General features: G+C 47.9%; 1 protein-coding gene across 1 annotated transcript in view; it reads left to right on the top strand.

Annotated features, from left to right (window-relative positions):
• LOC140409414 (cell division cycle protein 20 homolog) overlaps positions 1-26,149 on the top strand; it is a 147,376-nt gene that overhangs the window by 80,337 nt on the left and 40,890 nt on the right. The window contains exons 8-10 of the mRNA XM_072497853.1: positions 3,895-3,989; positions 12,624-12,855; positions 21,370-21,495. Of these exons, the coding sequence (XP_072353954.1) occupies positions 3,895-3,989; positions 12,624-12,855; positions 21,370-21,495 (453 nt within the window). The remainder of the gene's footprint in view (positions 1-3,894; positions 3,990-12,623; positions 12,856-21,369; positions 21,496-26,149) is intronic.

Consider the following 26,149-nt stretch of genomic DNA (forward strand, 5'->3'; position numbering starts at 1 on the left):
TTGTCCCAATTTCAATTTTAAATTTCCCCCAATTCTTTACATGTCTTTGTTGAACACGGCAGAAAAGGGGATGGTGAATGGGAGCAGGGGAAGGCTCATGGAGCAAGGCAATTTATCATGGCCAATCCACCTAACCTGCACATCTTTGGACTGTGGAAGGAAACCGGAGCAACCGGAGGAAACCCACACACACACGGTGAGAACGTGCATACTCTGCACAGACAGTCACCCAAGTCGGGGATCGAACCTGGGACCCTGGAGCTGTGAAGCAACTGTGCTAACCACTGTGCTACTGTGCCGCCGGGAGTATTGTGTACAGTTTTGGTCTCCTTATTTGAAAAAGGATATAATTGTTTTAGAAGCGATTTAGAGAAGGTTCACTGGACTCAGTCCTGGGATGAAGAGGTTATCTTATGAAGAACGATTGAGCAGGTCTTATACCCATTGGAGTTTAGAAGAATGAGAGGTGATCTTATCGAAACAAATAGGATCCTGAGGGGACTTGACAGGGTGGATACCAGGAGGATGTTTCCTCTATGGAAGAACTCGGCGAAGCAGTTTACGAGTGAGAGGTTTCCCTTTTAAGATAGAAATGAGGAGAAATTGTTTCTCTCAAAGGATAATTAGTCAGAGAAATTCACTGCCCCAGAAAGATGTGAAGGTTGGGTCATTGAATTTATTCAAGGCTGAGTTCAATAGATTTTTGATAGATAAGGGAGTCAAGGGTTATGGGGAGAAGACAGGAAAATGGGGTTGAGATCGCAGCCATGACCTTTTTGAATGGTGGAGCAGTCTCAAAGAGCCGAATGTCCTACTTCTGCCAATACGTTCTATGTTACTAAGTTCTTGACCGATGCAGAGAGACAGGCCGCAAGGCTTTGGTGCCATTGCTCGGTTCTCACGGTTGCAGGGGTTAATTGACCAAACTCATGTGACCATTAAACCTTCCCTGAGAACAGCCAGCAACATACCTCAGTCGGAAGGGCTTTTACTCCCTTCACATACGGTAAGCACAGCGGTTAGCACTGTTGCTTCACAGCGCCAGGGTCCCAGGTTCGATTCCCGGCTTGGGTCACTGTCTGTGTGGTGTCTGCACGTTTTCCCAGTATCTGGGTGGGTTTCCTCCGGGTGCTCCAGTTTCCTCCCACAAATCCCGAAAGACGTGCTGTTAGGTAATTTGGACATTCTGAATTCTCCCTCTCTGTACCCGAACAGGCGCCGGAATGTGGCGACTAGAGGATTTTCACAGTAACTTCGTTGCAGTGTTAATGTAAACTGACTTGTGACAATAAAGATTATTATTATATATAGCTGGTCTGCGACCACACACTGTGGATTATGCAGGTTTGTGCTCATTTCCCAGGAAGGTCTCATGACTCCTATATCTTTTGCCACTCTCAGCTCATAGTGCTCTTTGAGGCCCCAGCCACATTGATTAGAGCAACCATAGAGCAGACCAATGGGTTGCTGAAAATGCACTTTTACTGCCCTGACGGGTCCGATGGAGCATTCCACAGAGGGTATCCCTGATTATTGTGGTGTGCTGTGCATTGCAAAACAAGGACAGGTATTATTACCTTGTGAAAATATGAATAAGCTGCACTCCAACTCAGATGAGGATGATGCTGAGGATCCTGAAAATGAGGACACGAATGTTGGGAGACTTTTTTCCAAGATGAGAGGACCATGGCGAGACCTGACAGTGATGGCTGAGATAACTTGGTTTTAACTTGTTTTGCTCAAATGTGAGGCATCTAACTGACCAGCTTTTCACCACCTGTAAACCATTGCCTGCTCGGGATGGACGTCCACCTGCAGGAGGAGCAAGCTTCAAACGTGTCCTCTGCCATTTAGAAGGGCAAGGGGAGCAGACCTTTGCGACCCACAATCCCCAGTGAAGGCTGTTCCTGAGGATAATTGCTGCGTACCTACTTGGACAGATGCCACACAAACTGTCATGACCTATACTTTAGATTCCTGGGCTATGAATGGTCATACAGCAGTATATTTGTATCAGTTGTGAATAACCTCAGCCCCTTTTCTTGACACTGCATATAAGGGAGGGCTACCAGTCTCTACATGTTCAAACATATCCCCTACAGTGTATATTACAAATCTTGCCAGACACAGGAATATCTATTAAAGACTGAATGCAAACACACAACTAAATTAAAATATAAAAGCAAATTACTGCGGATGCTGGAATCTGAAACCAAAACGAAAATGCTGGAAAATCTCAGCAGGTCTGGCAGCATCTGAAAGGTCAAAGGGTCATCTGGACTTGAAACACAACGAAATTGTTGCCTACACACAACTGAGAATAGCCTTCATCCCTTGCAGCCATAATTGATTGTCAACTGTGAGCCATGGCAGTATAAAATGCCCTCTGACTAAACAAGTGCCAATAAATGAGCAGGATTCACATATAAATCAAGTGAATCAAATATAATGTGATAAATTTACATGTGAATACAGTTACAGTGGTTGAACACCCTTGCCATCTTTGTGCCCTCATAAAACTTTACTATGTCTTGGTGTGATATCAGCAATTGAGGTGGAAATAGGCTGCTGAGTGCCACTGAAGGTTTTGGTGTCCGACCTGTGGAGGTCCAGGGCCCGAGAGTTTCAGCCTGTTGGAGGATTTATGCATGGGGCAGGGGCAACCTCCTCGGACTTGCCTACTGGGGGGCACTGGAGTTACTCAGCTCCTGACCTCATTACATCCTTGGTGCAAACATGGACGAAAGAACTGAATGCCAGAGGTTAGGTGAGACAGCATTTGACCGAGTATGGCATCAAGGAGCCATAGCTAGAGTCAATGGGAATCAGGGGGAAAACCCTTTGCTGGTTGGAGTCATACCTGGCACAAAGGAAGATGTGGTGGTTGGAGGTCAATCATCTCAGCTCCAGGCCAACACTGCAGGAGTTCCTCAGGGTAGTGCCAGGTAATGACCATCACCTACAAGAGAAAACCTAATCATCGACCCTTGACATTCAATGGCATTACCATTGCTGACTTCCCCACAATCAACATCCTGGAGGTTATCATTGATCAAAAACTGAACTGGACTAGCTTCTCACTCCTTTGTGATCTCCATCGAGGCCACGATGGCCAGACAAGGAGGGTAAATCTTTATCACTGGGGACGAGTACCTCCCGCTGTTTTTTTGACAGCCTGGAGAAGAATCTGCAGGAAGGCATCACTAAACCCTGGGGTTCACTGCACCTTCCTTCGCCTTCGACATTTCACAGAGTCAGGGGAGTGATTGGAGTTCCCAGGAGATGATGTACAATTATGTGTCTGTGAATGACAGGTAAAAGATTTAGAGTTGCAAAGAGAGAAAAAGGCTTGGCTTCCAGACAATATCCTTCCACATCTTTAACCTTTGCCTCCCAACTGGTATGCTCACTGCCTGCAGAGCCTGCATGCCTTTCCTGGGGCACTCATGTGGCCACCACCTGCCCTTTAAAATCAAAATTAAAAGTCCTTGAGCGATGGCTCTTGATACACAAAAGTCAGTGGTGCAATCTTCCACTTCTATCGTTAGGACCCACCTCTTGCTTGTGCGCAAATATTTATTTTTTACAAAACTGGTGAATCTTTATTCACACAACTAATGGATAGATAGTGGGTGTAAGCCTGCTAAGTTTGTTTCTACACTAGCTAACACATTATCTATATATATCACAGTTTTTAGCAAATGGACACTGGTACAGATATAGGAATGCTGACTGCATACATGGGACCATATTACAGTTATAGGCCACACCCTTTAGAAGAGGAATAAAAGAAGTGAAACAAATATATAATGGTCATTGTATATCTCGCATGCAAAAGTTCAGATCATGGTAAATTGAATACATTTTGTTCACAATCTTTGTTTTAAATTCAAGCTGTGGGATGTTGAGACTAAGAAGAAATTACGAAATATGCATAGCCATAGCTCAATGGTGGGTTCTCTGAGCTGGAATGACTACATTCTCAGCAGGTATGTCTTTTGTAACCTGGCTGCACAACTACCTTCTAAGCATATACGTACACACATTTCAAACATTTTAGCTTAATTTTACAAAGCACTTACATGCTTCTTAATCAGCTTTGAGATGACTATTAGAATTTTCTGGGTTTTTACTGCATGTGTAAGATTAAACACAGTTTTATTCAGATTCAAATAGTTACTGAGAGAGCCTCCTATTTGACAACTCCTGTAAAAAAAAAGTGGAAACCTATTCTTTTTTAAAAACCCAACATTCTTATAATGCTGATGCCCCTTTTTTGCCGCAAAATAGGTGCAAACACAGAAATCAAATGTAAACAAGTCTTTTCTAGCTATATCTCTGCATATATGAGGAATCAGAAATAAGCACACAGTCACAAATACTTTCATCAGCTACATGGCCCTCTCACATTAATCCCCGACCAAGCCATCCTCCCATGGCTCCTTAATATTTTATTTTGAATATTTTAATTGGCATTTTTAATTATACACAGTAAAACATTGTGTATGGTATTTACGGCTTATAGATTTCATACATTATATTTCATAGAATTTACAGTGCAGAAGGAAGCGATCCAGCCCAACGAGTCTGCACCGGCCCTTGGAAAGAGAACCTTACTTAAGCCCACAACCCCATATCCCCATAACCCAGTAATCCCACCTAACCTTTCTGGACACTCAGGGCAATTTAGCATGGCCAATCCACCTAACCTCCACATCTTTGGATTGTGGGAGGAAACCGGAGCACAGGAAGGAAACCCACGTAGACATAGGGAGAACGCATAGACTCCGCACAGACAGTGACCCAAGCCGGGAATCAAAACTGGAACCCTGGACCTGGGAAGCATCAGTGCTAACCACTGTGCTAGCTTGCCACCCACTTGTGCAGTTCTTATGTACATACAATCATTTTTGGTGTTTCCTCCCCCCCACTTCCCCTCTCCCTGCCCCCCCTCCCTGACTCCTCCTTGGCAAACCCCTCTTTCGTTCAGTATGTTCTGTGCCCGAACTTCTATTCTCCCCTTCCCACTGTCATAATATACACCAGTATATCGTGGTGCAGACACACACACACTGATGGACACACAGCAAGACCAATCAACACACACAACACCGCAGCCAATCACCAGTTAGAGCACACTCACTATTAAGACAGGGGGCATCAGAGTTCCCGCTCATTCGGGATGCAGCCTCTTAGAAGGACAGAGCTTACAGCTTACAGCACAGATCTTCACCATGTGCTGAGTGCATAGACTGGTTAGGACAGGCATAGGTCTTTATTTTAATCTAACATCGTGTTAACCCACAGTGAAAGTATGTTCAACAGTTTCTAACTTAATAAAATAGTGTTGCACTATTTTAAGTGTTGGTGGCCTGTATGTGTTTCACGGATCCAGAGCACCCAACACATCATGGTACCAGTAGTTGAGGGATGTTAGAACTTCTTAGACCTACCTGCAAGTGATCTGCCTTCCACCAGCATACAGCCGTCCTGCAAAATGGAGCCGCCGCCGCTCCGCATCATCGGTAACCTAGGGGCCAACTGGAAGATATTCAAACAACGCTTCCAGCTCTACCTTGAAGCCACAGACCGGGAAGCTGCCTCAGACACCAGGAAGATCGCTCTCTTCCTATCCACGGCCGGGGAACATGCCATCCACATTTTCAATTCTCTCACCTTTACTGATGATGAAGATAAATCAAAATTCAAGATGGTCCTCCTCAAGTTTGACACTCACTGCAACATCGAGGTGAATGAAAGTTTCGAGCACTATGTATTCCAACAGCGTTTGCAGGGTAAGGATGAGCCTTTCCAGTCCTTTCTCACCCACCTCCACATCCTTGCGCAGTCCTGTAATTACGGGCCCACCTCCGACTCCATGATACGCGACCAGATCGCTTTCGGTGTTCAGTCGGACCCCCTACGCCAGCAGCTCCTCAAGGTAAAGCAGCTGACCCGAGCGACTGCCATCGAGACCTGCGTGCTACACGAACATGCCACTAGTCGGTATTCCCACATCCAAGCGGCTGAAACGGCGCAGCAAAGTCCCCACGAGGCAGAACGGGTCCAAGCAATCGAGCAACTCCAGGGCCTCAGCCTGGATGAGGCGGCCATTTTGCGCCCTTTTCGCGGACTCCCGCGCTTGTGCACGCCGAATGAGGGAACGGCGACGTCGACGAACGTACAGCGCAGACGCGCACCACGTACGACTGCACCATGCATGCTCAGTGGCGCAGCGAACGTACTGACGCTACAACGTGCGGCAACTGTGGCTCCGCCCACTTAAAGCGACAATGCCCTGCCAAATCCCGACAATGCCTGAGATGTGGCAAACTTGGCCACTATGCTGCTTTATGCAGATCAGCTCAGCCTGCCAACTCATATCGCTTCATCCAGCCTCGCAGGAATGTCCGGGCCATTCAATCCACGGTCACTGAGTCCAATGCGGACCTACTACCCAATATTGACACCGAGGACCCGAAGGCGCCTTTTCCAGTCGGTATCGTTACAAAAAACAGGGTGTCCCCGAAGCAAAGAATCCAGCCTCTGTCGGTCATCGATCCAGACGATGAGTGGTGTGCCACCCTTACGGTCAACCGGTCCCAAATACGATTCTGCCTGGACACTGGTGCCTCCGCCAATCTCATTGTGCGGTCTGACCTCCAAAGCCTTTGTGTCAAACCAGCCATCCTCCCATCAGCCAGCCAGCTATTAGATTATAATGGCAATGCCATTGCTGCCAGCGGCTCATGCCAACTTGAAGTGACGCACAGGTCACGCAAAGCCACCCTTCCCTTTGAAATTGTGGGCTCCTCGAAAGCCTCCCTACTTGGCACGCAGGCATGCAAACTGTTGAACCTAGTTCAGAGAGTCCACACTCTCTCTCCTGCTGACGCGTCTGCCTTTCAGGACACCGACTTCAGGGCCCAGCTCAACGCCATTATCAACCAGTACCACGACGTCTTTGAGGGCATGGGCATGCTCCCGCACACCTGCAAGATTATATTAAAACCGAATGCTACGCCTGTGGTGCACGCACCTCGCAGGGTTCCAGCACCCCTTAAGGATCGCCTCAACCAGCAGCTGCAGGACCTCCAGAACCAAGGAGTGATTTCCAAAGTCACGGAACCGACCGACTGGGTCAGTTCCATGGTATGTGTAAAAAAGCCTTCCAGCGAATTGAGAATTTGCATTGATCCCAAGGATCTAAATCGCAATATCATGAGGGAGCATTTTCCAATTCCCAAGCACGAAGAGCTCACATGTGAGATGGCTCGCGCCAAGCTCTTCACCAAACTCAACGCCTCAATAGGATTCTGGCAAATCCAGCTCGATCAATCCAGCAGGGAACTTTGCACATTTAATACCCACTTTGGCAGATATTGTTACAACAGGATGCCGTTTGGGATCATCTCTGCATCAGAAGTGTTCCATAGGATTATGGAACAAATGATGGAAGGCATTGAAGGTGTTCACGTCTATGTCGATGACATAATCATTTGGTCCACCACCCCGCAGGAGCACGTTAGTCGCCTCCAGCGCGTATTCAAACGTATACATGAGCATGGCCTCCGCCTCAACAGGGCCAAATGCTCTTTTGGTCAGACGGAACTCAAGTTCCTCGGGGACCACATCTCCCAATTGGGTGTGCAGCCGGATGCGGACAAGGTAGCTGCCATCACAGCTATGAAAACACAGAGGACAAGAAGGCGGTCCTCCGATATCTGGGCATGGTCAATTATTTAGGGAAATTCATCCCTAACCTCGCCTCTCATACTACGGCTCTCAGGAACCTGGTCAGGAAGACGACAGACTTCCAATGGCTCACTGCCCATGAGCGTGAATGGAGAGAACTCAAAATAAAACTGACCACGGCCCCGGTCTTAACTTTCTTTGATCCGGCAAAGGAGACCAAAATTTCGACCGATACCAGTCAATCCGGCATTGGGGCAGTGCTCCTTCAACGTGATGAGGCCACATCATGGGCCCCCGTTGCATATGCGTCACGTGCGATGACCCCCACGGAGCAGCGCTACACGCAGATAGAAAAGGAGTGCCTGGGCCTTCTGACCGGTGTGGTTAAGTTTCACAATTATGTCTACGGACTTCCTCAATTTACCGTCAAGACCGATCATCGCCCGCTGGTCAATATAATACAGAAAGACTTAAACGACATGACGCCTCGCCTCCAGCGTATTCTTCTCAAGCTCCGCCGATACGACTTCCAGCTGGTATACACCCCAGGCAAAGACCTCATCATTGCTGACGCTCTCTCCAGGGCAGTCACCACTCAATGTGACCCAGTGGGATTTGTCTGCCCATGTGGCATTCACGGCCTCCAATCTACCTGCCTTGGATGAACGCCTTGTCCAAATTCGCCGCGAGAAGGCGGCTGACCCTTGCTACAGTGTGTCATGCGCCAACTAACGGATGGGTGGCTCAAGGACCAATGCCCTCAGTTCTATAATGTCAGAGATGATCTGGCGGTAGTAGACAGGGTTCTTCTAAAACTGGACCGCATTGTCATCCCGCATAGCATGCGCCACTTGTTCTGGAATAACTACACGAGGGCCACCTTGGTGTGGAAAAGTGCCGCCGACGGGCCCGAGAGGCAGTGTACTGGCCCGGCATCAATGAGGACATAGCCAACACAGTGCTCAACTGCCCCACTTGTCAGCGCTTCCAGCCGGCCCAACCACATGAGACCCTGCAGCCCCATGAGTTGGTCACGTCACCATGGACCAAGGTGGGCATCGACCTGTTCTACGCGCTGGGTAGAGACTATGTCTTGATCGTGGGCTACTTTTCGAATTACCCAGAGCTGATACGGTTGCACGACCTCACCTCGTCTGCAGTCATTCGTGCATGTAAGAAAACCTTTACTCGACACGGCATCCCGTTCACGGTTATGTCGGACAATGGCCCCTGCTTTGCCAGCCAGGAATGGTCCAACTTTGCCAGGCGGTACAATTTTGCCCATGTGACGTCCAATCCCCTGTACCCCCAATCCAATGGCAAAGCGGAGAAGGGAGTACATATCGTCAAACGGCTCCTATGCAAGGCTGCCGATGCTGGGTCCGATTTCTACCTTGCCTTGCTGGCATATCGCTCTGCCCCACTGTCCACTGGCCTGTCACCAGCCCAGTTACTGATGGGTGATACCCTGAGGACGATGTGCCGTACATCCATGCCCCAGACCTCGACCACGTTCCGGTCCTTCGCCGGATGCAGCTGTCTCGTGCACAGCACAAGGCGGCTCATGACTCCCGTGCAGCTGATCTCCCTGCTCTGGCTCCAGATGACAACGTCCGCATCCATCTTCCGGATGGTGGCTGATCTGCAACCGCTGTTGTCCTTTAGCAGCTGGCCCCCCGCTCGTTCCTGGTTCGTCTACCGGATGGCTCTATTCTGCGCCGCAATCGACGTGCCCTTCGTCTCGTTCCACGCTCGCCACGTGATCCTCCAGTGTCGCCTCGCCCTCTTGCTGACCCTGCCACGGACTATGCAGAGCTCCCTCTCACTCTGCATCCCCCTGACTTTGATGCAGTCCAGCCCGCTCCTGAACCGGCGGCTCTCGACCCACCCTTGAGGCGGTCAACCAGAATTCGTCGCCCACCTCAGAGACTAAATTTATGAACTTTGCGGACTTAAGGACTCTCTGAATTGTTTCGTTGATTTGTTTGATCGTTTCCCTGGTTTGTATATAGTGTTGATCTCGTTACTCTTGTTGCATACTGCTTCTCATGTAAATAGCTTAGTTCTCATGTACATAGTCCTGTAACTATGTCTTCGCACCCCACACGTAGTTAGGAACATTCTCACCATACATTATGTATTGCCACACACATACATTCTTTTATAAAAGGGGGGATGTCATAATATACATCAGTATATCATGGTGCAGACACACACACTGATGGACACACAGCAAGACCAATCAACACACACAACACCGCAGCCAATCACCGGTTAAAGCACACGCACTATAAAGATTTCCCGCTCATTCGGGATGCAGCGTCTTAGAAGGACAGAGCTTACAGCTTACAGCACAGATCTTCACCATGTGCTAAGTGCATGGACTGATTAGGACAGGCATAGATCTTTAGTTTAATCTAACATCTTGTTAACCCACAGTGAAAGTATGTTCAACAGTTTCTAACTTAATAAAATAGTTTTGCACTATTTTAAGTGTTGGTGGCCTGTATGTGTTCCACGGATCTAGAGCACCCAACACATCACCCCCCATCTTCCCTTTATGTTTTCTGTTGCAGGCTTTGTGGGTTTGAGGGGGAGGGCCTTCCCGCCTCCTTCCCCGCCCACGCTTCCCCCTGCATTTCCTCTGAGTTTCCTCCTCTCTTTCTCCCCCTTTTCCTTTGGAGTTGTGTATCGCTGTTTGTTTTCTCCCGTCTCTCGCTTTTTCCCTATTCGTTGTTGTCTTCGAACAGGTCTTGCTACAGGCTGATGCATAGCCCCTCGCTTTGTAGAAGCCCTCTTCTGACCCTTGGACAGTGTACTTGATCTTCTCCAAATGAAGAAATTCGCCAGGTCTGCCAGCCAGTCTTAGCTGGGGGTGGTGTTACTGATCACCAGCTGAGCAGAATCCTCCAGCGTGCGATTAGGGAAGCGAAAGTAGGGCGTTGGCCCTCTTCCCCATGTGTAGCACTGGCTGCTCCGATACCCCGAAGACTGCCACTCTCGGGCACGGCTCCACCCTCCCACAACTTGGACGTTGCCTCGAAGTAGACTGTCCAGAACCCTACAATTTTGGGACAAGCCCAGAACATGTGTGGTTGGCCGGGCCTCTCAGGCACCGTTCACATTTATCTTCCACCTCCAGGAAGAACTGGTTCATTCGGGTTCTGGCCAGGGGTGCTCTGTGCAGCACTTTGAACTGCATGAAATGGCGCCTTAATATGAACCTCTAAAAGTAGTATCCATTTTAGGAGCGGGTAATTTGGTAATTGAAATCTTCTCTTATTGAAAAGCACTTAAGTCTTACCTTTTGTCATTTTTAATGGGAAGAATGATACTGGAAAGCTGATTCTCATATCAGACACATGCACCCCTCTTTCTCTCTCACATATTCACCCACCCTCTCACACACTCACCGCCCTCTCACACATTCATCTCTCATTCAGACACACTCATCCTCTATTCACACACACTCATCCTCTCATATACAAACACACACACACTCATCCTCACTCACATACACTCATCCTCTAAAATGCACACTTACACTCACATCCTCCCGCACTCACACACACACACACTCATCTTCACTCACAAGCATTCACCCTCACACATTCGCACGCCCTCACACACACATACACCCTAACACACATGCACAGATACACACATCCTCTCATACATACACTCATCCTCTCACATACACGCACACACGTCCTCACACATACACACACACATCCCCACACACACTCATCCTTGCATGCACGTACACACATCCTCACACACATGCACAGATACACACACATTCTCTCATACATACACACATCCTCTCACATACACGCACACATATACGCACACAGACATCCTCACACAGACTCATCCTTACACGCATATACACACACCCTCACACACTCAGACTCATCCTTATACATGCACACATACACACGCATAGGGACGCAGCACACACACCTCTCTCTGAGGCCCAAGCCCAAGCTCCCTTGCTCCTTTCTCAAGACCCTGCTGCTGCCTCTAGGCCGCACTGCTTTTTCTTCTGCTGCTACTCGCCACCTCTTTTTGACACCAGTTTCCACCTTAGAATTCTTTCTCGCTGTTAGCTGCAGGCCTTTCTGCCCAGCAACAGCAAGGTGAAATAAATCAAATGGGTGAATCAGAGAAAACCTCTTGGGTCAGCCTATCAGCATCTAACTCTCCAATAGGCCTTGCTCTGATTGGCCTATTTCATTGCTGTAATTATTTTTGAAATTGGTCGGCTGCTCCTGTTTTCAGGTAGATATCTACAGTGGTGTGAATCCTCCAGCCTGCCAATTGAAAATCAATCCCCATCTATTAACCATTTACATTCTGTTACCTAAATCAGGGTAGATTATAATAATAATAATCTTTATTATGGTCACAAGTAGGCTTACATTAACACTGCAATAAAGTTACTGTGAAAATCCCCGAGTCGCCACATTCCGGCACCAGTTCAGGTACACTGAGGGAGAATTCAGAATGTCCAATTCACCTAACAAGCACGTCTTTTGGGACTTGTGGGAGAAAACCGGAGCATCCGGAGGAAACCCACACAGACACGGGGAGAACGTGCAGACTCCGCACAGACAGTGACCCAAGCCGGGAATCATTGAGCTCTCCATCAAGTGAATGTAGTATGTCAGAGAAAAGAGATAGTGAGTGCATTTAAGTCTGAATCTTAAAATTCGTCATTCCAACTCTGACTTTAAATTTAGAACTTGAAGGCTTTCTGTGATCTAATATAAACAAGATTAATTTCACTATTTACATTATGCATTTTGATTCGGAATCTGAAATAATTTTTGAGAAATTATTGGAAATGAAATACACATTTTGTTAATAACTGCTGAGGTTTTCTGATATAGGAATAAACATACTTGATATATATTTACTTTCTGCAGTGGATCCCGATTTGGGACTATTCACCACCATGATGTAAGGATTGCACAACACCACGTTGGAACACTCTGTGGTCACAACTCCCAAGTATGTAGCCTCAAATGGTCACCAGATGGCAGGCATCTTGCTAGTGGTGGCAATGATGGTCGACTGAATATCTGGCTCAATGATCCAGGAGCCAGCATTAACAACAAACCAGACATGACCATTAATAATCAACAGTCAGCTGTAAAGGTGAATATTACTTAACCGTGAACAATGTTGCAACACATGTTTTCTGTCTTATGCTTCCAATCACGTTAAAATCTTAATCAATATAGAATTTTCTGAAGTGGTTGATGTTGTGTTATGCTGCTTCGGATAATACAGGCTGCCACTTGATGCCGTCTTAACTAAAGGATGTTCCAGACTCTGAAATTAGTTCAACATGTTTATTGAACTATTAACACAGTTTTCAAAGGAGTTCGACTCTCTGCTAATCTAACTGTAGTAACTTAGTCTAACTGTACCAGCTTGCTCTAAGCCATGTGCTGGGGTGTGATGCTGCTGATCAACACTGTCTAACTCTCTAGATGTCTGTCTGTGGAAAGAGGCAGGGTGTGAGTGCCTCATCTCTTTTAGAGTGTTTATGTCATGCCCCCTTGTGGTGATGCCACCTCTGAGTGTCCTGACTGCCCATTGGTTGTGTCCTATTCTGAGTATTCATTGGTTGCATGTTTGCATATCATGACATCGTCCCCTTTTTTTTTTAGATGTATATACATGTGAATGTGTCTGTCTAATGTGACTGACTGAGGAATACAGAACAAACAAAACAAATGCTCATAAGTCCAGTCTCTGAGGCTTGCGTCTGATCCTCATCGACCGCTGGAGAGGTGGTGGAGGGATGACGGTGTCTTGACAGGCGAGTGGGGGGCACGACTGGTGGCCTCGTGGTTTGAGGTGTCTGGAGGTGGCAATTCGACATGTGGAAATGGAGGGGAAAGTGGTTGTGGGCAAGCAACTTTTCGCAGTGCCCTTCGATTCCTTCGCACAATGGAGCCATCAGCCATACGTATGACAGAGGATCTGGGCACGGCCTGTCAAACAACGACAGCCGGAGCAGACCACCCACCATCCGGTATCTTGATCCTGACTGTGCCCGCCGGGGATAGCACGTCCAGATCGGTGGCATGTGCGCCATAGCCCTGCTTCTGGCTGTCGCGAAGCTGCTGCATCTTCTGCAGCACCGGGAGTTTTTCAAGGTTGGGCAGGTGTATGGCTGGAAGCATTGTCCGCAGGTCCCTGTTCATCAGCAGTTGAGCTGGCGACATGCCAGTGAACAAGGGAGTCGCCCGGTACGCAAGTAGTGCAAGGTGTATGTCGGATGCGGAGTCCGAGGCCTTGCGGATGAGCTGCTTAACGATGTGCACCCCTTTTTCGACTTTGCCCTTGGACCGCGGATAGTGTGGACTGGAGGTGAAATTGTAGCTCTTGGCAAACGTGGACCACTCTCGACTGTGGAAGCACGGACCACTGTCGCTCATGACGGTGTTTGGGATGCCATGCCGTGAGAATGTCCCTTTACATACTTTGATGATGGTCCGTGATGTGAGGTCTGGCAGTTTCAGCACCTCAGGATAGTTCGAAAAGTAATCGGTGATTAAGATATAGTCGCGACCATTTGCGTGGAATAGGTCAATGCCAACCTTGGACTGCGCTGGTTGGAACCTCTGACAGGTTTCGCAGTTCAGGACCATGTCCGTGATGTCCTGGTTGAAGCCGGGCCAGTAGACAGCTTGCCGGGCCCAACGTCTGCACTTTTCTACGCCCAGGTGTGCCTCAGGAATCTGCCACAGCACCATGCTCTGGAGACGTAGCGGGATGACTATCCTGTCCAGCTTGAGCAGGATGCCATCGATCAGTGTCAGGCCGTCCTTGACGTTGTAGAATTGAGGGCATTGCCCTTTCTGCCAGCCATTGCTGAGGTTGTGGATGACTCGCTGCAACAAGGGGTCTTTGGCTGTCTCTTCTCGGATGAGAACGATCTTCTCATCTATTGCCGGGAGAGTGCTTGCACACAGTTGTACCTGCAATTCAATGTGCTGGATGATCTCCAGTGGTTCACTGGGTGAGCTGACGGAGCAGGACAATGCATCGGCGATGATGAGCTCCTTGCCAGGTGTGTACACCAAATTGAAATCATACCTCCGGAGTTTGAGCAGAATTCTCTGCAAATGAGGCGTCATGTTGTTCAGGTCCTTTTGGATGATGTGGACCAGAGGCCGATGATCCGTCTCAACAGTAAATGTTGGCAAGCTGTAGACATAATCATGAAATTTGAGGATGCTGGTGAGAAGAGCTAAACACTCCTCAATCTGCGCAAATCTGGTCTCAGAGGCTGTCATCGCCCGTGACGGGTATGCTACTGGTACCCAGGATGACATGTCGTCTCTTTCGCCCCAATGCCAACCTGACTCGCATCTGTGGATATCTTGGTCTCTCGGTCTGGGTCAAAGAATGCAAGGACGGGTGCAGTGGTGAGCTTGGCTTTCAGCTCCAGCCACTCTGTTCGGTGCTCCGCCTTCCACTTAAAGGCGGTTGATTTTTTCACCAGGTTGCGTAGGGCCGTGGTGTGTGTGGCCAAATTCGGGATGAACTTGCCAAGGAAATTGACCATTCCCGGGAAGCGCAGTACTGCCTTCTTGTCCTCGGGGACTTTCATTGCCTCGGTGGCTTTAATTTTGTCTGTGTCCGGGTGCACACCGTTTCTCGAAATCTGATCGCCCAGGAACGTCAGCGTGGATGTCCCAAAACAGCACTTGGACCTGTTTAGCTTGAGGCCATGTTCAATATGCGTCGGAATACTTTCTTGAGTCGCGACAAGTGTTCCTCTGGGGTTGTGGACCAGATTATGATATTGTCAATGTAGACACAAACCCCTTCTATTCCCTCCATCATCTGCTCCATGATGCGATGGAAAATCTCTGATGCCGAGATGATGCCAGATGGCATTCGGTTGTAGCAGAATCTGCCAAAAGGCGTTTTGAAGGTGCAGAGCCTTTTGCTGGATTCTTCAAGTTGGATTTGCCAAAATCCTTGGGATGCGTCCAATTTTGTGAAGAAGCGTGCGTGTGCCATCTCACTCGTGATTTCTTCCCTCTTCGGGATGGGGTAATATTCCCGCATAATGTTTTTGTTCAGATCCTTGGGGTCAATGCAGATGCGTAGGTCCCCCGAAGGCTTCTTTACGCACACCATCGAGCTGACCCAGTCGGTTGGTTTAATGACCTTGGAGATGATGCCTTTTTGTTGTAGACTCGTGAGCTCTGCCTTCAGGCGCTCTCTCCGTGGAGCAGGGACACAAAGTGGTACGTGGACTACTGGCTTGGCATCAGGCCGCAGTAGAATCTTGTACTCGTATGGCAGCGTGCCCATCCTGCTAAATACATCTGGGTACTGGGTTAGGATGCCGTCGATGCTGGCCTGAAGATCCGAATGGGACGGCGTTGTGGTGTAGACCCTTTGAATGAGGTTCAGTTGCTTGCAGGCATGCGCACCGAGCAGGGACGCCCTGTCTTGTTTAACAATCTCGAAGCGTAAGCTTGCTTGTGTGTGTCAGCTGGACACCTGCAGATGGCAGGACCCCAGTGCCTTGATTGCGTTTCCATTGTCGTCCAGGAGTTTGCAGGCAGCTGGAAGGATTGTGGGGGGCTTCTTGATACTCTTGAAGTCCACCTGTGAAATCAGGTTGGCGGAGACACCTGTGTCAGTTTGAACTGGATGGGGCAGTGGTTGACCTTCATCACTGCATGCCATTCGTCCTCGGAATCCACGGCCAGGATTGATGGACTCGCGATGTGTCCGGTGTGGCGTATTCACACTTCGTAATATTGCCCACTCGGTAAGTGTTGTCCAGGTATTCATCATCTGGATCCGTCGCACTGCCTGGATCAGAGTCATGCATTCAGTGTTTCACACTTCTGATGCGCCGCTGTTGGAATTGGGAGCGCTGACTCCTGACTGGTGGTGCAAATCTGCACAGGGCTGCATAGTGGTTTGGTTTCCCACAGTTTAAACAGCGTTTGCCTCTTGTAGGGCAGCTTTTTAAAAAATGGGCAGTGCCGCAGTTCGCACACGTCATGACGTCGGCGTCATGGCGCTCAGTGCGTCATTGCACATGCGCGGTGCGGTTCTTGGACGTCTGCATCTGCGCAGTGCGGTTTGGTACTTTGTTTTGTCCTGCTCTTCAGAAAAGTGAAAGGAGTTGAAGATCTCTATCGCATAGTCACCTGCAGTGGTGAGTAGAAGAACTATCTTCCGAGCATCGGTCGCGCCATTGAGGTCGGATGCTTCCACGTATAGTTGAAATTTCTACTTGAATTATTGCCAGTTGGCACTAAGATTGCCGGTGGTCCTGAGCTGATGAGGAGCCTGAATCTTGTCCATTGTGCCTGTATTCAGTAGCTGGTTGTCACGGATCTTGCTGAATTGAACTAAATAGATTGAACAGTCACGCCTGGTATCATGTTGTGTTATGCTGCTTCGGATAACGCAGGCTGCTACTTGATGCAGTCTTAACTAAAGGATGCTCCAGACTCTGAAATGAGTTCAACGTGTTTATTGAACTATTAACACAGTTCTCAAATGAGTTCGACTCTCTGCTAATCTAACTGTAGTAACTCAGTCTAACTGTACCAGCTTGCTCTAAGCCATGTGCTGGGGTGTATGCTCATTGGGAGCTGTCTCGGTAACTTGCACAGACTTCAAGAATCTGGGTCCTGGGGTTGCATATTATTCAGAAAGGTGCCTGGCTGACCCACTGGCTCCTTGAAAGCCACAGTCTATGGTACCCTAGGTGTGGAGAAACTCAACAATAGCCGCAAAGCCTCTGGCTAGCTCAGCTTGGCTGTCTTGGTCCATCTGGTAATGAATGAATGTGTGGACTCATCTGAACAGAGCATCAGTTATGAGCTTGTTGTAGCTATGGACAGCTGACGGAAACAATCCTCACAGATCCTCCACTGATCCCCAGAATGATCAGGACTACGTGGGGCAGCACGGTAGCATTGTGGATAGCACAATTGCTTCACGGCTCCAGGGTCCCAGGTTTGATTCCGGCTTGGGTCTCTGTCTATGTGAAGCCTGCACATCCTCTCCGTGTATGCGTGGGTTTCCTCCTGGTGCTCCGGTTTCCTCCCACAGTCCAAAGATGTGCGGGTTAGGTGGATTGGCCATGCTAAATTGCCCTTAGTGTCCAAGGTTGCCCTTAGTGTTGGGTGGGGTTACTGGGTTATGGGGATCGGGTCGAGGTGTTGACCTTGGGTAGGGTGCTCTTTCCAAGAGCCGGTGCAGACTCGATGGACCGAATGGCCTCCTTCTGCACTGTAATTCCTATGTAAATGTAAATAGACTCTATGTCTATGTACTGATGGAGGACTACAGTGACTTTCAGAGCCACTGGCATTGGGTGTTCACCCGCACAGTTGGAGGCAACCTCCAGCCAAATCATGCAACATAATGATCTCACAGTTTCCATAGAGAGGCAGAGCCTCCTGTGACGCTGGACTTTGGACATGTTGATGGTAGCTGGATTACAACCTGTGCAATTTGGCAGCAGGATCGTGGCATCTTCTGTGGGTCTGTCTTCCTTGCCCTCCCTGCTAGCCGTGCACCCCAGTACTTGCAGGCTTGATTCAACGGCCTTGTTGCGCCTGACTTGCCGTCGGGAAGAGGCCTCTCACGAGATTTGCAATGCTTGAAACGTCTTGTGAGATTTAACGGAGCCTTGCAAGAGGTCATGATCTGGATATTGCTCCCGCTGGACAAGATCCAGATATGCATATTTAAATGAGCCTAATGGATTTGCCGGATTATCCCGGTGCACAGGTTCACCGGCTGGGTCTGGGATTTTGCCAGGGTGCCATTTAGTACTGGTCCACACAAATGTGGGCCAGTCGTGACAGCAATGATGTTCTCTCTCTCAGCCAGTACCCTGAGTTTGTCCCACAGCACCCACAGTACTGTCCCTGCCCTTTTGGCCCCTTATTTATCTTCACAGACTGTACCCATCACACCCAAGACACCAGGTCCTTTGCACTGCACATTTCCATGCCCTAGCCCCACCCTCCATCCTCCCTTGGAGCTCTCTTGCACTGCACTCGCACCAGCCTGTGACCTCCCCCATAGCCTTCTACTAAATGGCCCAGCTGCAGCCTCTGTCCTCCTTTGGAACACTCTTTCACACATCTATGACCACCTTAATTTCAAGAATATTTGTGTGCCATGAATACTTATTATATTAAATGCACTGCACGTAGGAACCCACAAATTCACCACCCTCTGTGAGAAATAGTTCCTCCTTATCTCAGTTTTAAATCGAATGCCACTCAACCTCTCGTTCTGGATAATAATAATAGCTTATTGTCACAAGTAGGCTTCAATGAAGCTACTGTGAAAAGCCCCGAGTCACCACATTTTGGCGCCTGTTCGGGGAGGCCGGTATGGGAATTGAACCCACTCTGCTGGCATTGTTCTATATTACAAGTCAACGATTTAGCCGACTGTGCTAAACTAGCCCCTGTTGCTCCACAAAGGGGAATATTTAGTCTACGTTTACTTTATCAATTCCTCTTCGTACTTTACATACATCGATCAGACGCTGCACCAGTGCTTTGCATTGATGGTTCAGTGGGAGAATTCTTGCCTGCCACACCCGATACCCAGGTTCGATTCCTGGCCAATGCATTGCAGCTCTTACTGGGGCTGTTTAGCACAGGGCTAAATTGCTGGCTTTGAAAGCAGACCGAGGCAGGCCAGCAGCACGGTTCGAATTCCCGTAACAGCCTCCCTGAACAGGTGCCGGAATGTGGCGACGAGGGGCTTTTCACAGTAACTTCATTTGAAGCCCATTTGTGACAATGAGCGATTTTCATTCCATTCAGATACCCTCTCATTCTTCTAAACTTCAGCGAGTATAAGCCCAAACCTTTTGATCTCTCCTCAGTTGTCGACCCTTTCATCCCCGGAATCAATCTGGTGAACCTTCTCTGAACTGCCTCCAATGCCACTACATCCTTCCTCGAACAAGGAGACCAAAACTGGATACAATACTCCAGATGCGGTCTCACCAATACCCTGTACAATGGCAACAACACTTCTCTACTTTTATACTCCAGTCTTTTTGCAATAAATGCTAACATTCCATTTGTCTTTTTAATTACCTGTATACTGACTTTCTGTGATTCATGAACAAAGACACACAGATCCCTCTGCCCAAACGCATTTTGAATCTGCTTTCCATTTAGATAATAATTTGCCTTTCCATTTTATCGGCAAAATGGGTAACCTCACACTTATCCACATTAAAATCCATCTGCCAAATTTTCATTCATTACCCTAGCCTATCAATATCTGTCTGTAAACTCTTTGGGCATGATTCTCTGGCCTTTATGCACTCTCGCTCGAGCGAAGAGGCCGGTGAATAGCGGGAGAGGCCGAAAATGAGAACTGTGCCAGGCGCCGAACAGTTTGCGATGCAACTGGCCCGCACCCGTAGGCAAAATCGAATTATCACGACTTAAGCTCTATTTCTATACAATTAATGGGAGCGACCCCATATCCAATGGCCACCCGTCATAAAGTGGCTCCCAGCAAGTGCTCATGCTGGTGCTGATTAGTACTCCTTTTGAAAACGGTGAACCTAGCGGAAGGGCATCTGTGGGGAGCCGAGGAGGTGAGTAGCCATCTTTGCTCACAGGCAAAGAACATGGGGGCGCTTGGCTTGTGCCCACTGCTCAGTGGGAAGTGGGGGACCCTCGGCTGGGGGGTGTGGGGGCACCTTCTGCGGGGGTGGGCCAACATGCAGAGGGTGGGGGAGCTGGGGGAGGCACTGTGGGGGGGGGGGGGGCAACTGCACCAAACCCTAGATCTTGTGTACATGTTCCAGGGGCAACCCTAGCCCCTGTCCATCTGCCCCACCGACCACCCAAACCCCCACCAATTGCCGTGGCCTCTGGCCGTGCGGCTGAAGGCTATTGTTAATAGGGAATTGGTAATCGTGGTTAAGTGAGCACATCGCACAACCCAAGTGGATTCCCGTGGGTGGGCGGGCCATGTTGCATGTGGGAGTCATTGCCGTGCATCCCAATCACACCTCGTGCATGGACACTGTGCTTGAACACTACATGAGGCAACACCACACATGCAGTAGCCAACATCCGAACACCCAGGGGATGGGTCACAGCTCCAGGGACATTCCTGGACATGTCCAGGGTAGGTGAGTGTTATGGGGAGGAGGAATATCAGGAGAGATGGTCCAAGGGTTCGGAGATCAGGCTGCAATGTGGACGAAAACGACTGAGACGTGGCCTCATCAGAGGGGTGAAACTCAGGGAAGCTGGTGGTCACCATCCCCACTCCAAGGGATGGATCCAGGTTAGCACCCACTCCTCCTGCTCGGTGCCCATGGTGTCCTGAGGTTTACCTCGAGATGGAGGGGCAGCTGGTTCGAGCCCCGGCTGCCCGTGCGTCATCTGGCTCTGCCAGCCTTGACGGCTCCCCGATGTCTGCACCAAGGTGTCCTCGGTGACTGGGCCTGGCCAAGTTAGTCCATTGTGAAATGACATAGTTAAAATGGATCATTAATATAAAGATCATCGTTCTGATATTATAAATGTAGATATGTATCCATATTCAATTGCAGGTAAAGATAATGGTTGGACAAAAACATAACTCTTTTATTTAATAATCAAATTTCCTTTTCAATAGGCCATGAACTGGTGCTCTTGGCAATCTGGAATACTTGCTGTTGGAGGAGGAATGAAAGATGGCCATCTACGTATATGGGATACAAAGAGTGGGAGCTGTATTCAAGACGTGGATACAAAATCACAAGTGAGACAATATGATAATGTACAACAGGGCCAGAGCATTAATGCGTTTAACTTTGTGATCATGTTTTGCGATTAGGAGAATTTGAGGTATTGTTCATTGAATTTGCTCTGATATAAAATAGTGAGGACATAAGTCAGAGTTCTATTTATGGACAGCCAGGTGTCCGTGGCTCCTTAATACAGTTCCTCCAGAGCGTTTGCACTACATTCCAAGTTGGAAATGTTCTGGCCTCCTCTACCTTGTCTGGCTGCTTGGTACATTGAGTCCAGCTGTATCATTAAAGATTGACGAGTGCGCAGTGAGGTAGCCTGATCTTGAAGTGTGCAGACTGTACCCACTTTTTTTAAGGCTGCACTCTAATTTCTATGCATTCAAGTTTATTACACAAGATTTATGGCCATTGCTATCTAATTGAGCTGATGTCGGAAAGGACTTATATGAATGCCCCTCCTAATCAAATAGGTGTTGACCTCCTACATGTGGACATTTTCGCTGTATTTTCACACTTCGCCGGCCAGCATAAATGATACTTATGAGTCATGAGCCTTTTGAAAGTATTGGTCAGCTTTAATAGGTTTTGCGGTTTGTACATATGTGACTGTGCTTGTGCATTTAACGGTTGATCATGTGAACGAGAAACATCTTTAACTTTTTTCCACCTTACAAGTAGAGCCTATTACGTGTGCATATAAATGAACTGCTGATATTTTGTGACCACATAAAAGGTTGAATTGCAACACTTATTTAGAAATTTCTAGCTCCATGAATCATGAATCACAATTGTGTTGACAATATTAATATTACGATACTACTTTTTAAAACATACATTTAAAATACCCAATCCATTGTTATTCCCAATTAAGGGGCAATTTAGCGTGGCCAATCCACTTACCCCGCACATCTTTTTGGGTTGTGGGGGTGAGACCCACTCAGGCACGAGGAGAATGTGCAAACTCCACATGGATAGTGACCCGGGGCCAGGATCGAACTCGAGTCCTCAGCGCTGTGAGGCAGCAGTGCTAACCACTGCGCTGCCGTGCCGCCCCTGTTACGATCCTACTTGATGTTACTGTTGGCCAGTCAGGTCCCCGAGAGGAATCCGGCTTGACAGTTCATAACTTTCATTTTTTATTCAGAAACCTGGATGAACAGAGTTGCAAGACTGCCAATTAACTTTTAACAAAATGATATAACAAGAAAAGGTTAACTATAATACACTACTCTTTCACCCCTTCAGAGATATTTACAGATATCTTCACAGATGTTTACAGATTTGTAAGGATAACACAAGTTACAAACTATGTCTTATACTCTAATGTTCTCAGTAAGTACACGGTCCATTAAACCAATAAGTGAATGTGGTCATATACACATTTTGTAACCAAGTAACTGATACCACCCATCAAATCTTTCTCATCAAATCCCCCTAGATGCTTGTTGCACTGTGAGCCAACTGATGTCACTGGAACTCTGACTTCCACACAAGGGTTTCCAAACTCCACTCTCGAAGAACATGTTTGGAACCTTCTCCTAAACAATGCTTTCTCTTGGATGCCTTTACCAAGAATCCCCATCCAGGATTTCAACCTCTCCTTTCGGTATTCCTCTGCCCTGGAACATCATGTGCATTCAAGCTTCCACACAATCTCTCAGGTACCCAGCCATGCCAACAAAAAAACCACGTCTTCAAAGGGTGTATTGAGGTGCCATCAACCTTTATCACCCCAGATGCCTGGCTCTTCCTAGCTGCCATTTACAGGTCTGCACCTTCCAGTCTTGTTATTAACTGGGACCCTCTCTACGCCCTTTCTTTAACTTCAGTGAACAGTACCTTGTTCAGATTCCAGTTCTTTTTCCCTTTGACTTGTCTCCCAGGGACTTTTCTCTTCTCATTCCCTGGTTTCTGACTGTCCTTTAGCTCCTGGGTCTTACATTCTGTCTCTCTGTATTGACTCACCTGTACTGGCAGTTTCTGTAGAAAGCTTCTTGCTTCTGGATTGCCTAGCTCCAACTGAACTCAAATGTTTCTGCTTTCCAGTGTGGGCCTCTGGCTGCTAGGCAGCAGCTTAGTTTTTTTTTCAAGTTTACAGTTGATTTTACATAGTAAAACCTCAGAGTGTGAGTACAATAGGAACAGAGGCTACTATAGTAAAGGAACCAAGACAGTGGGTGTTCAGCCATGTTGAGTTCCGAGGGAGTATGACGAGGCTGGATGGTCTCTGCTTTAATGCCAGGAGTATTATAAGTAGGACTGATGGATTAAGGGCATGGCTTGGCAGGTGGAATTGTGATGTTGTTGCCATCACAGAAACATGGTTGAGGGAGGGGCAGGACTGACAGCTCAACATTCTGGGGTATAGGAACGTCAGACGAGACAGGGGACGGTACAAAAGAGGAGGTGGTGATGCATTATTAATTAAGGGGTCAGCTACTGCAGTAAGGAGGGACAGTGGGGTCATCAAACATGGCTTTGTGGGTAGAGTTTAGGAATAAAAAGGATGCAATCACTTTGCTGGGAGTGTATTATAGACCCCCAAACAGTCAGCGGGCAAAAGAGGAGCAGATATATAGACAAATCACCTTAAGTGTGTAAAAAATAATACTAATTGGATAATTATACTAGGGGATTTCAACTTCCCCAACATTAATTGAGATAGTTGTCGTGTAAAAGGTGCAGAGGGGGCTGATTTATTGAAATATATTCAGGAGAACTTTTCAATACGTAGAAAACCCAACAAGGGACGGTGCAGTGCTGGATCTAATTCTGGGGAACAAAGTCGGATGGTGTTTGAGGTGGCAGTGGGGGAGCATTTGAGTGACAGTGACCACAACACTGTACTCTTTAAGTTTGTTATGGAAAAGGAAAAAGATGGTCTGCAAAAAATGGTTTTGGATTGGGAGAAGGCAGATTTTATTAGAATAAGGCAGCATCTGGCCAAAGTAGACTGGGAACAGCTTCCTGTGGGAAAATCTACAGCAGAGCAGTGAAGGGGGGGGCATTCAAAATGGAAATGAGGAGAGTACAGACCCAACATGTCCCCTTTAGGGTGAAATATAGCAGCAACAAGTCTAGAGAACCCTGGATGTCTAGGAATATTCAGGACCAGATAAGAAAGAAAATAAAGACTTTCAGCAGGTACAGAGAGAGCAAATCAGCAGAGAGCTTTTAAAAAAAAAAAATCTCTTTATTGGCATTTCTCATATTTATAAACAGTTGTATATATACATTACATTTTTCTTGCCCGCGCTAATTTACTTTATTGTACAGAGAGGTTTATTTTGTCCTTCATTTAACTGACCCTATACGTTTCGCTGCCCTCTGGATCGGTCTACAGTTCCCCCCCTTGGCTTCAGTTGTGTTTTTCTTTTCTTTTCCGGGGAAGGCCCCCCCCCCCCTTTACCGGCGTTGCGCAGTCCTTTGGTTCCTCATCTATCTTGGTTTTTTATTCTTAGCTTACTCCTCATTGCTGGCCTCGAACAGGTTTTGGAACAGGCCGACAAACTGCCCCCAAGTATCCTCCGACCCTCGGATGGCGTACTTCTCCAGGGGAAGAAATTCCGAGAGGTCAGCGAACCAATCTGCAGCCATGGGTGGTGCTGCCGATCGGCAGCCGAGCAGGATACTCCGGCGTGCGATAGGGAAGCGAAATCAACAGAGACCTTAATGGAGTGTAGAAAGTGCATGTGTGTGTGTGGGGGGGGGGGGGGGGGGGGGATCTTAAGAAAGCAATTCGGAGAGCAAAGAGAGGTCATGAAAAAAACACTGGCAGGTGAGATTAGGGAGAATCCCAAGATAAGTATATTAAGGGACGAGGATAACCTGGGAAAAAGTAGGGCCCATTAGGGTCAAAGGGGGCAATCTGTGCATGGAGCTGGAAAAAATTGGTAGGGTATTAAATGAATATCTGTCTTCACTTAGGAGAAGGAGGATGTAGGTACAGAATTTGGGGAGGTCTGTGAGGTTCTAGAACCATTTGACATGGGGAGTGTGGAGGTATTGGTGGGTTTAAAAATAGACAAATGCCCAGGTCCGGATGAATTGTATCCCAGGTTGCTGTGGGAGGCAAGGGAGGAAATTAAAGGGGTCCGACACAAAATTTTCATTCCCCTCTGGCCACAGGGGAAACGCAGAAGATTAGAGGACAGCTAATGTGGCCCCGCTTTTCAAGAAGGGTGGTAAGGTTAAATCAGGGAATTACAGACCAGTGAGTCTCAGAGCAATGGTTAGGGAAACAATAGGAGCATATTCAGAAGGAGAAAATGAATCTCCACTTGGAGAGACAAGGTTTGATCAGAGATAGTCAGCATGGCTTTGTCAGAGGGAGGTCATGCTTAAGGAATTTGATTGAATTTTTCAAGGCGGTGATCGGGTGTGTAGATGAGGGTAGTGCAGTTGATGTAGTTTATATGCATTTAAGCAAAGCCTTTGACAAGGTCCCACATGGGAGACTGATAAAGAAGTTAAAAGCACATGGGATCCAGGGTGACTTGGCAAGTTGGATCCAAGCTGGCTTGCTGATAGGAGACATGGTGTTGGTGGAAGGTTGTTTGTGTGACTGGAGGCTAGATTCCAGTAGTGCGCCACAGGGATCAGTGCTGGGCCCCTTATTGTTTGTGATGTATATACATGATATAGATGAAAATGTTGGGGGCG

This window comes from Scyliorhinus torazame, chromosome 3, assembly GCF_047496885.1.
Source record: "Scyliorhinus torazame isolate Kashiwa2021f chromosome 3, sScyTor2.1, whole genome shotgun sequence".
Classification (NCBI taxonomy): domain Eukaryota; kingdom Metazoa; phylum Chordata; class Chondrichthyes; order Carcharhiniformes; family Scyliorhinidae; genus Scyliorhinus; species Scyliorhinus torazame.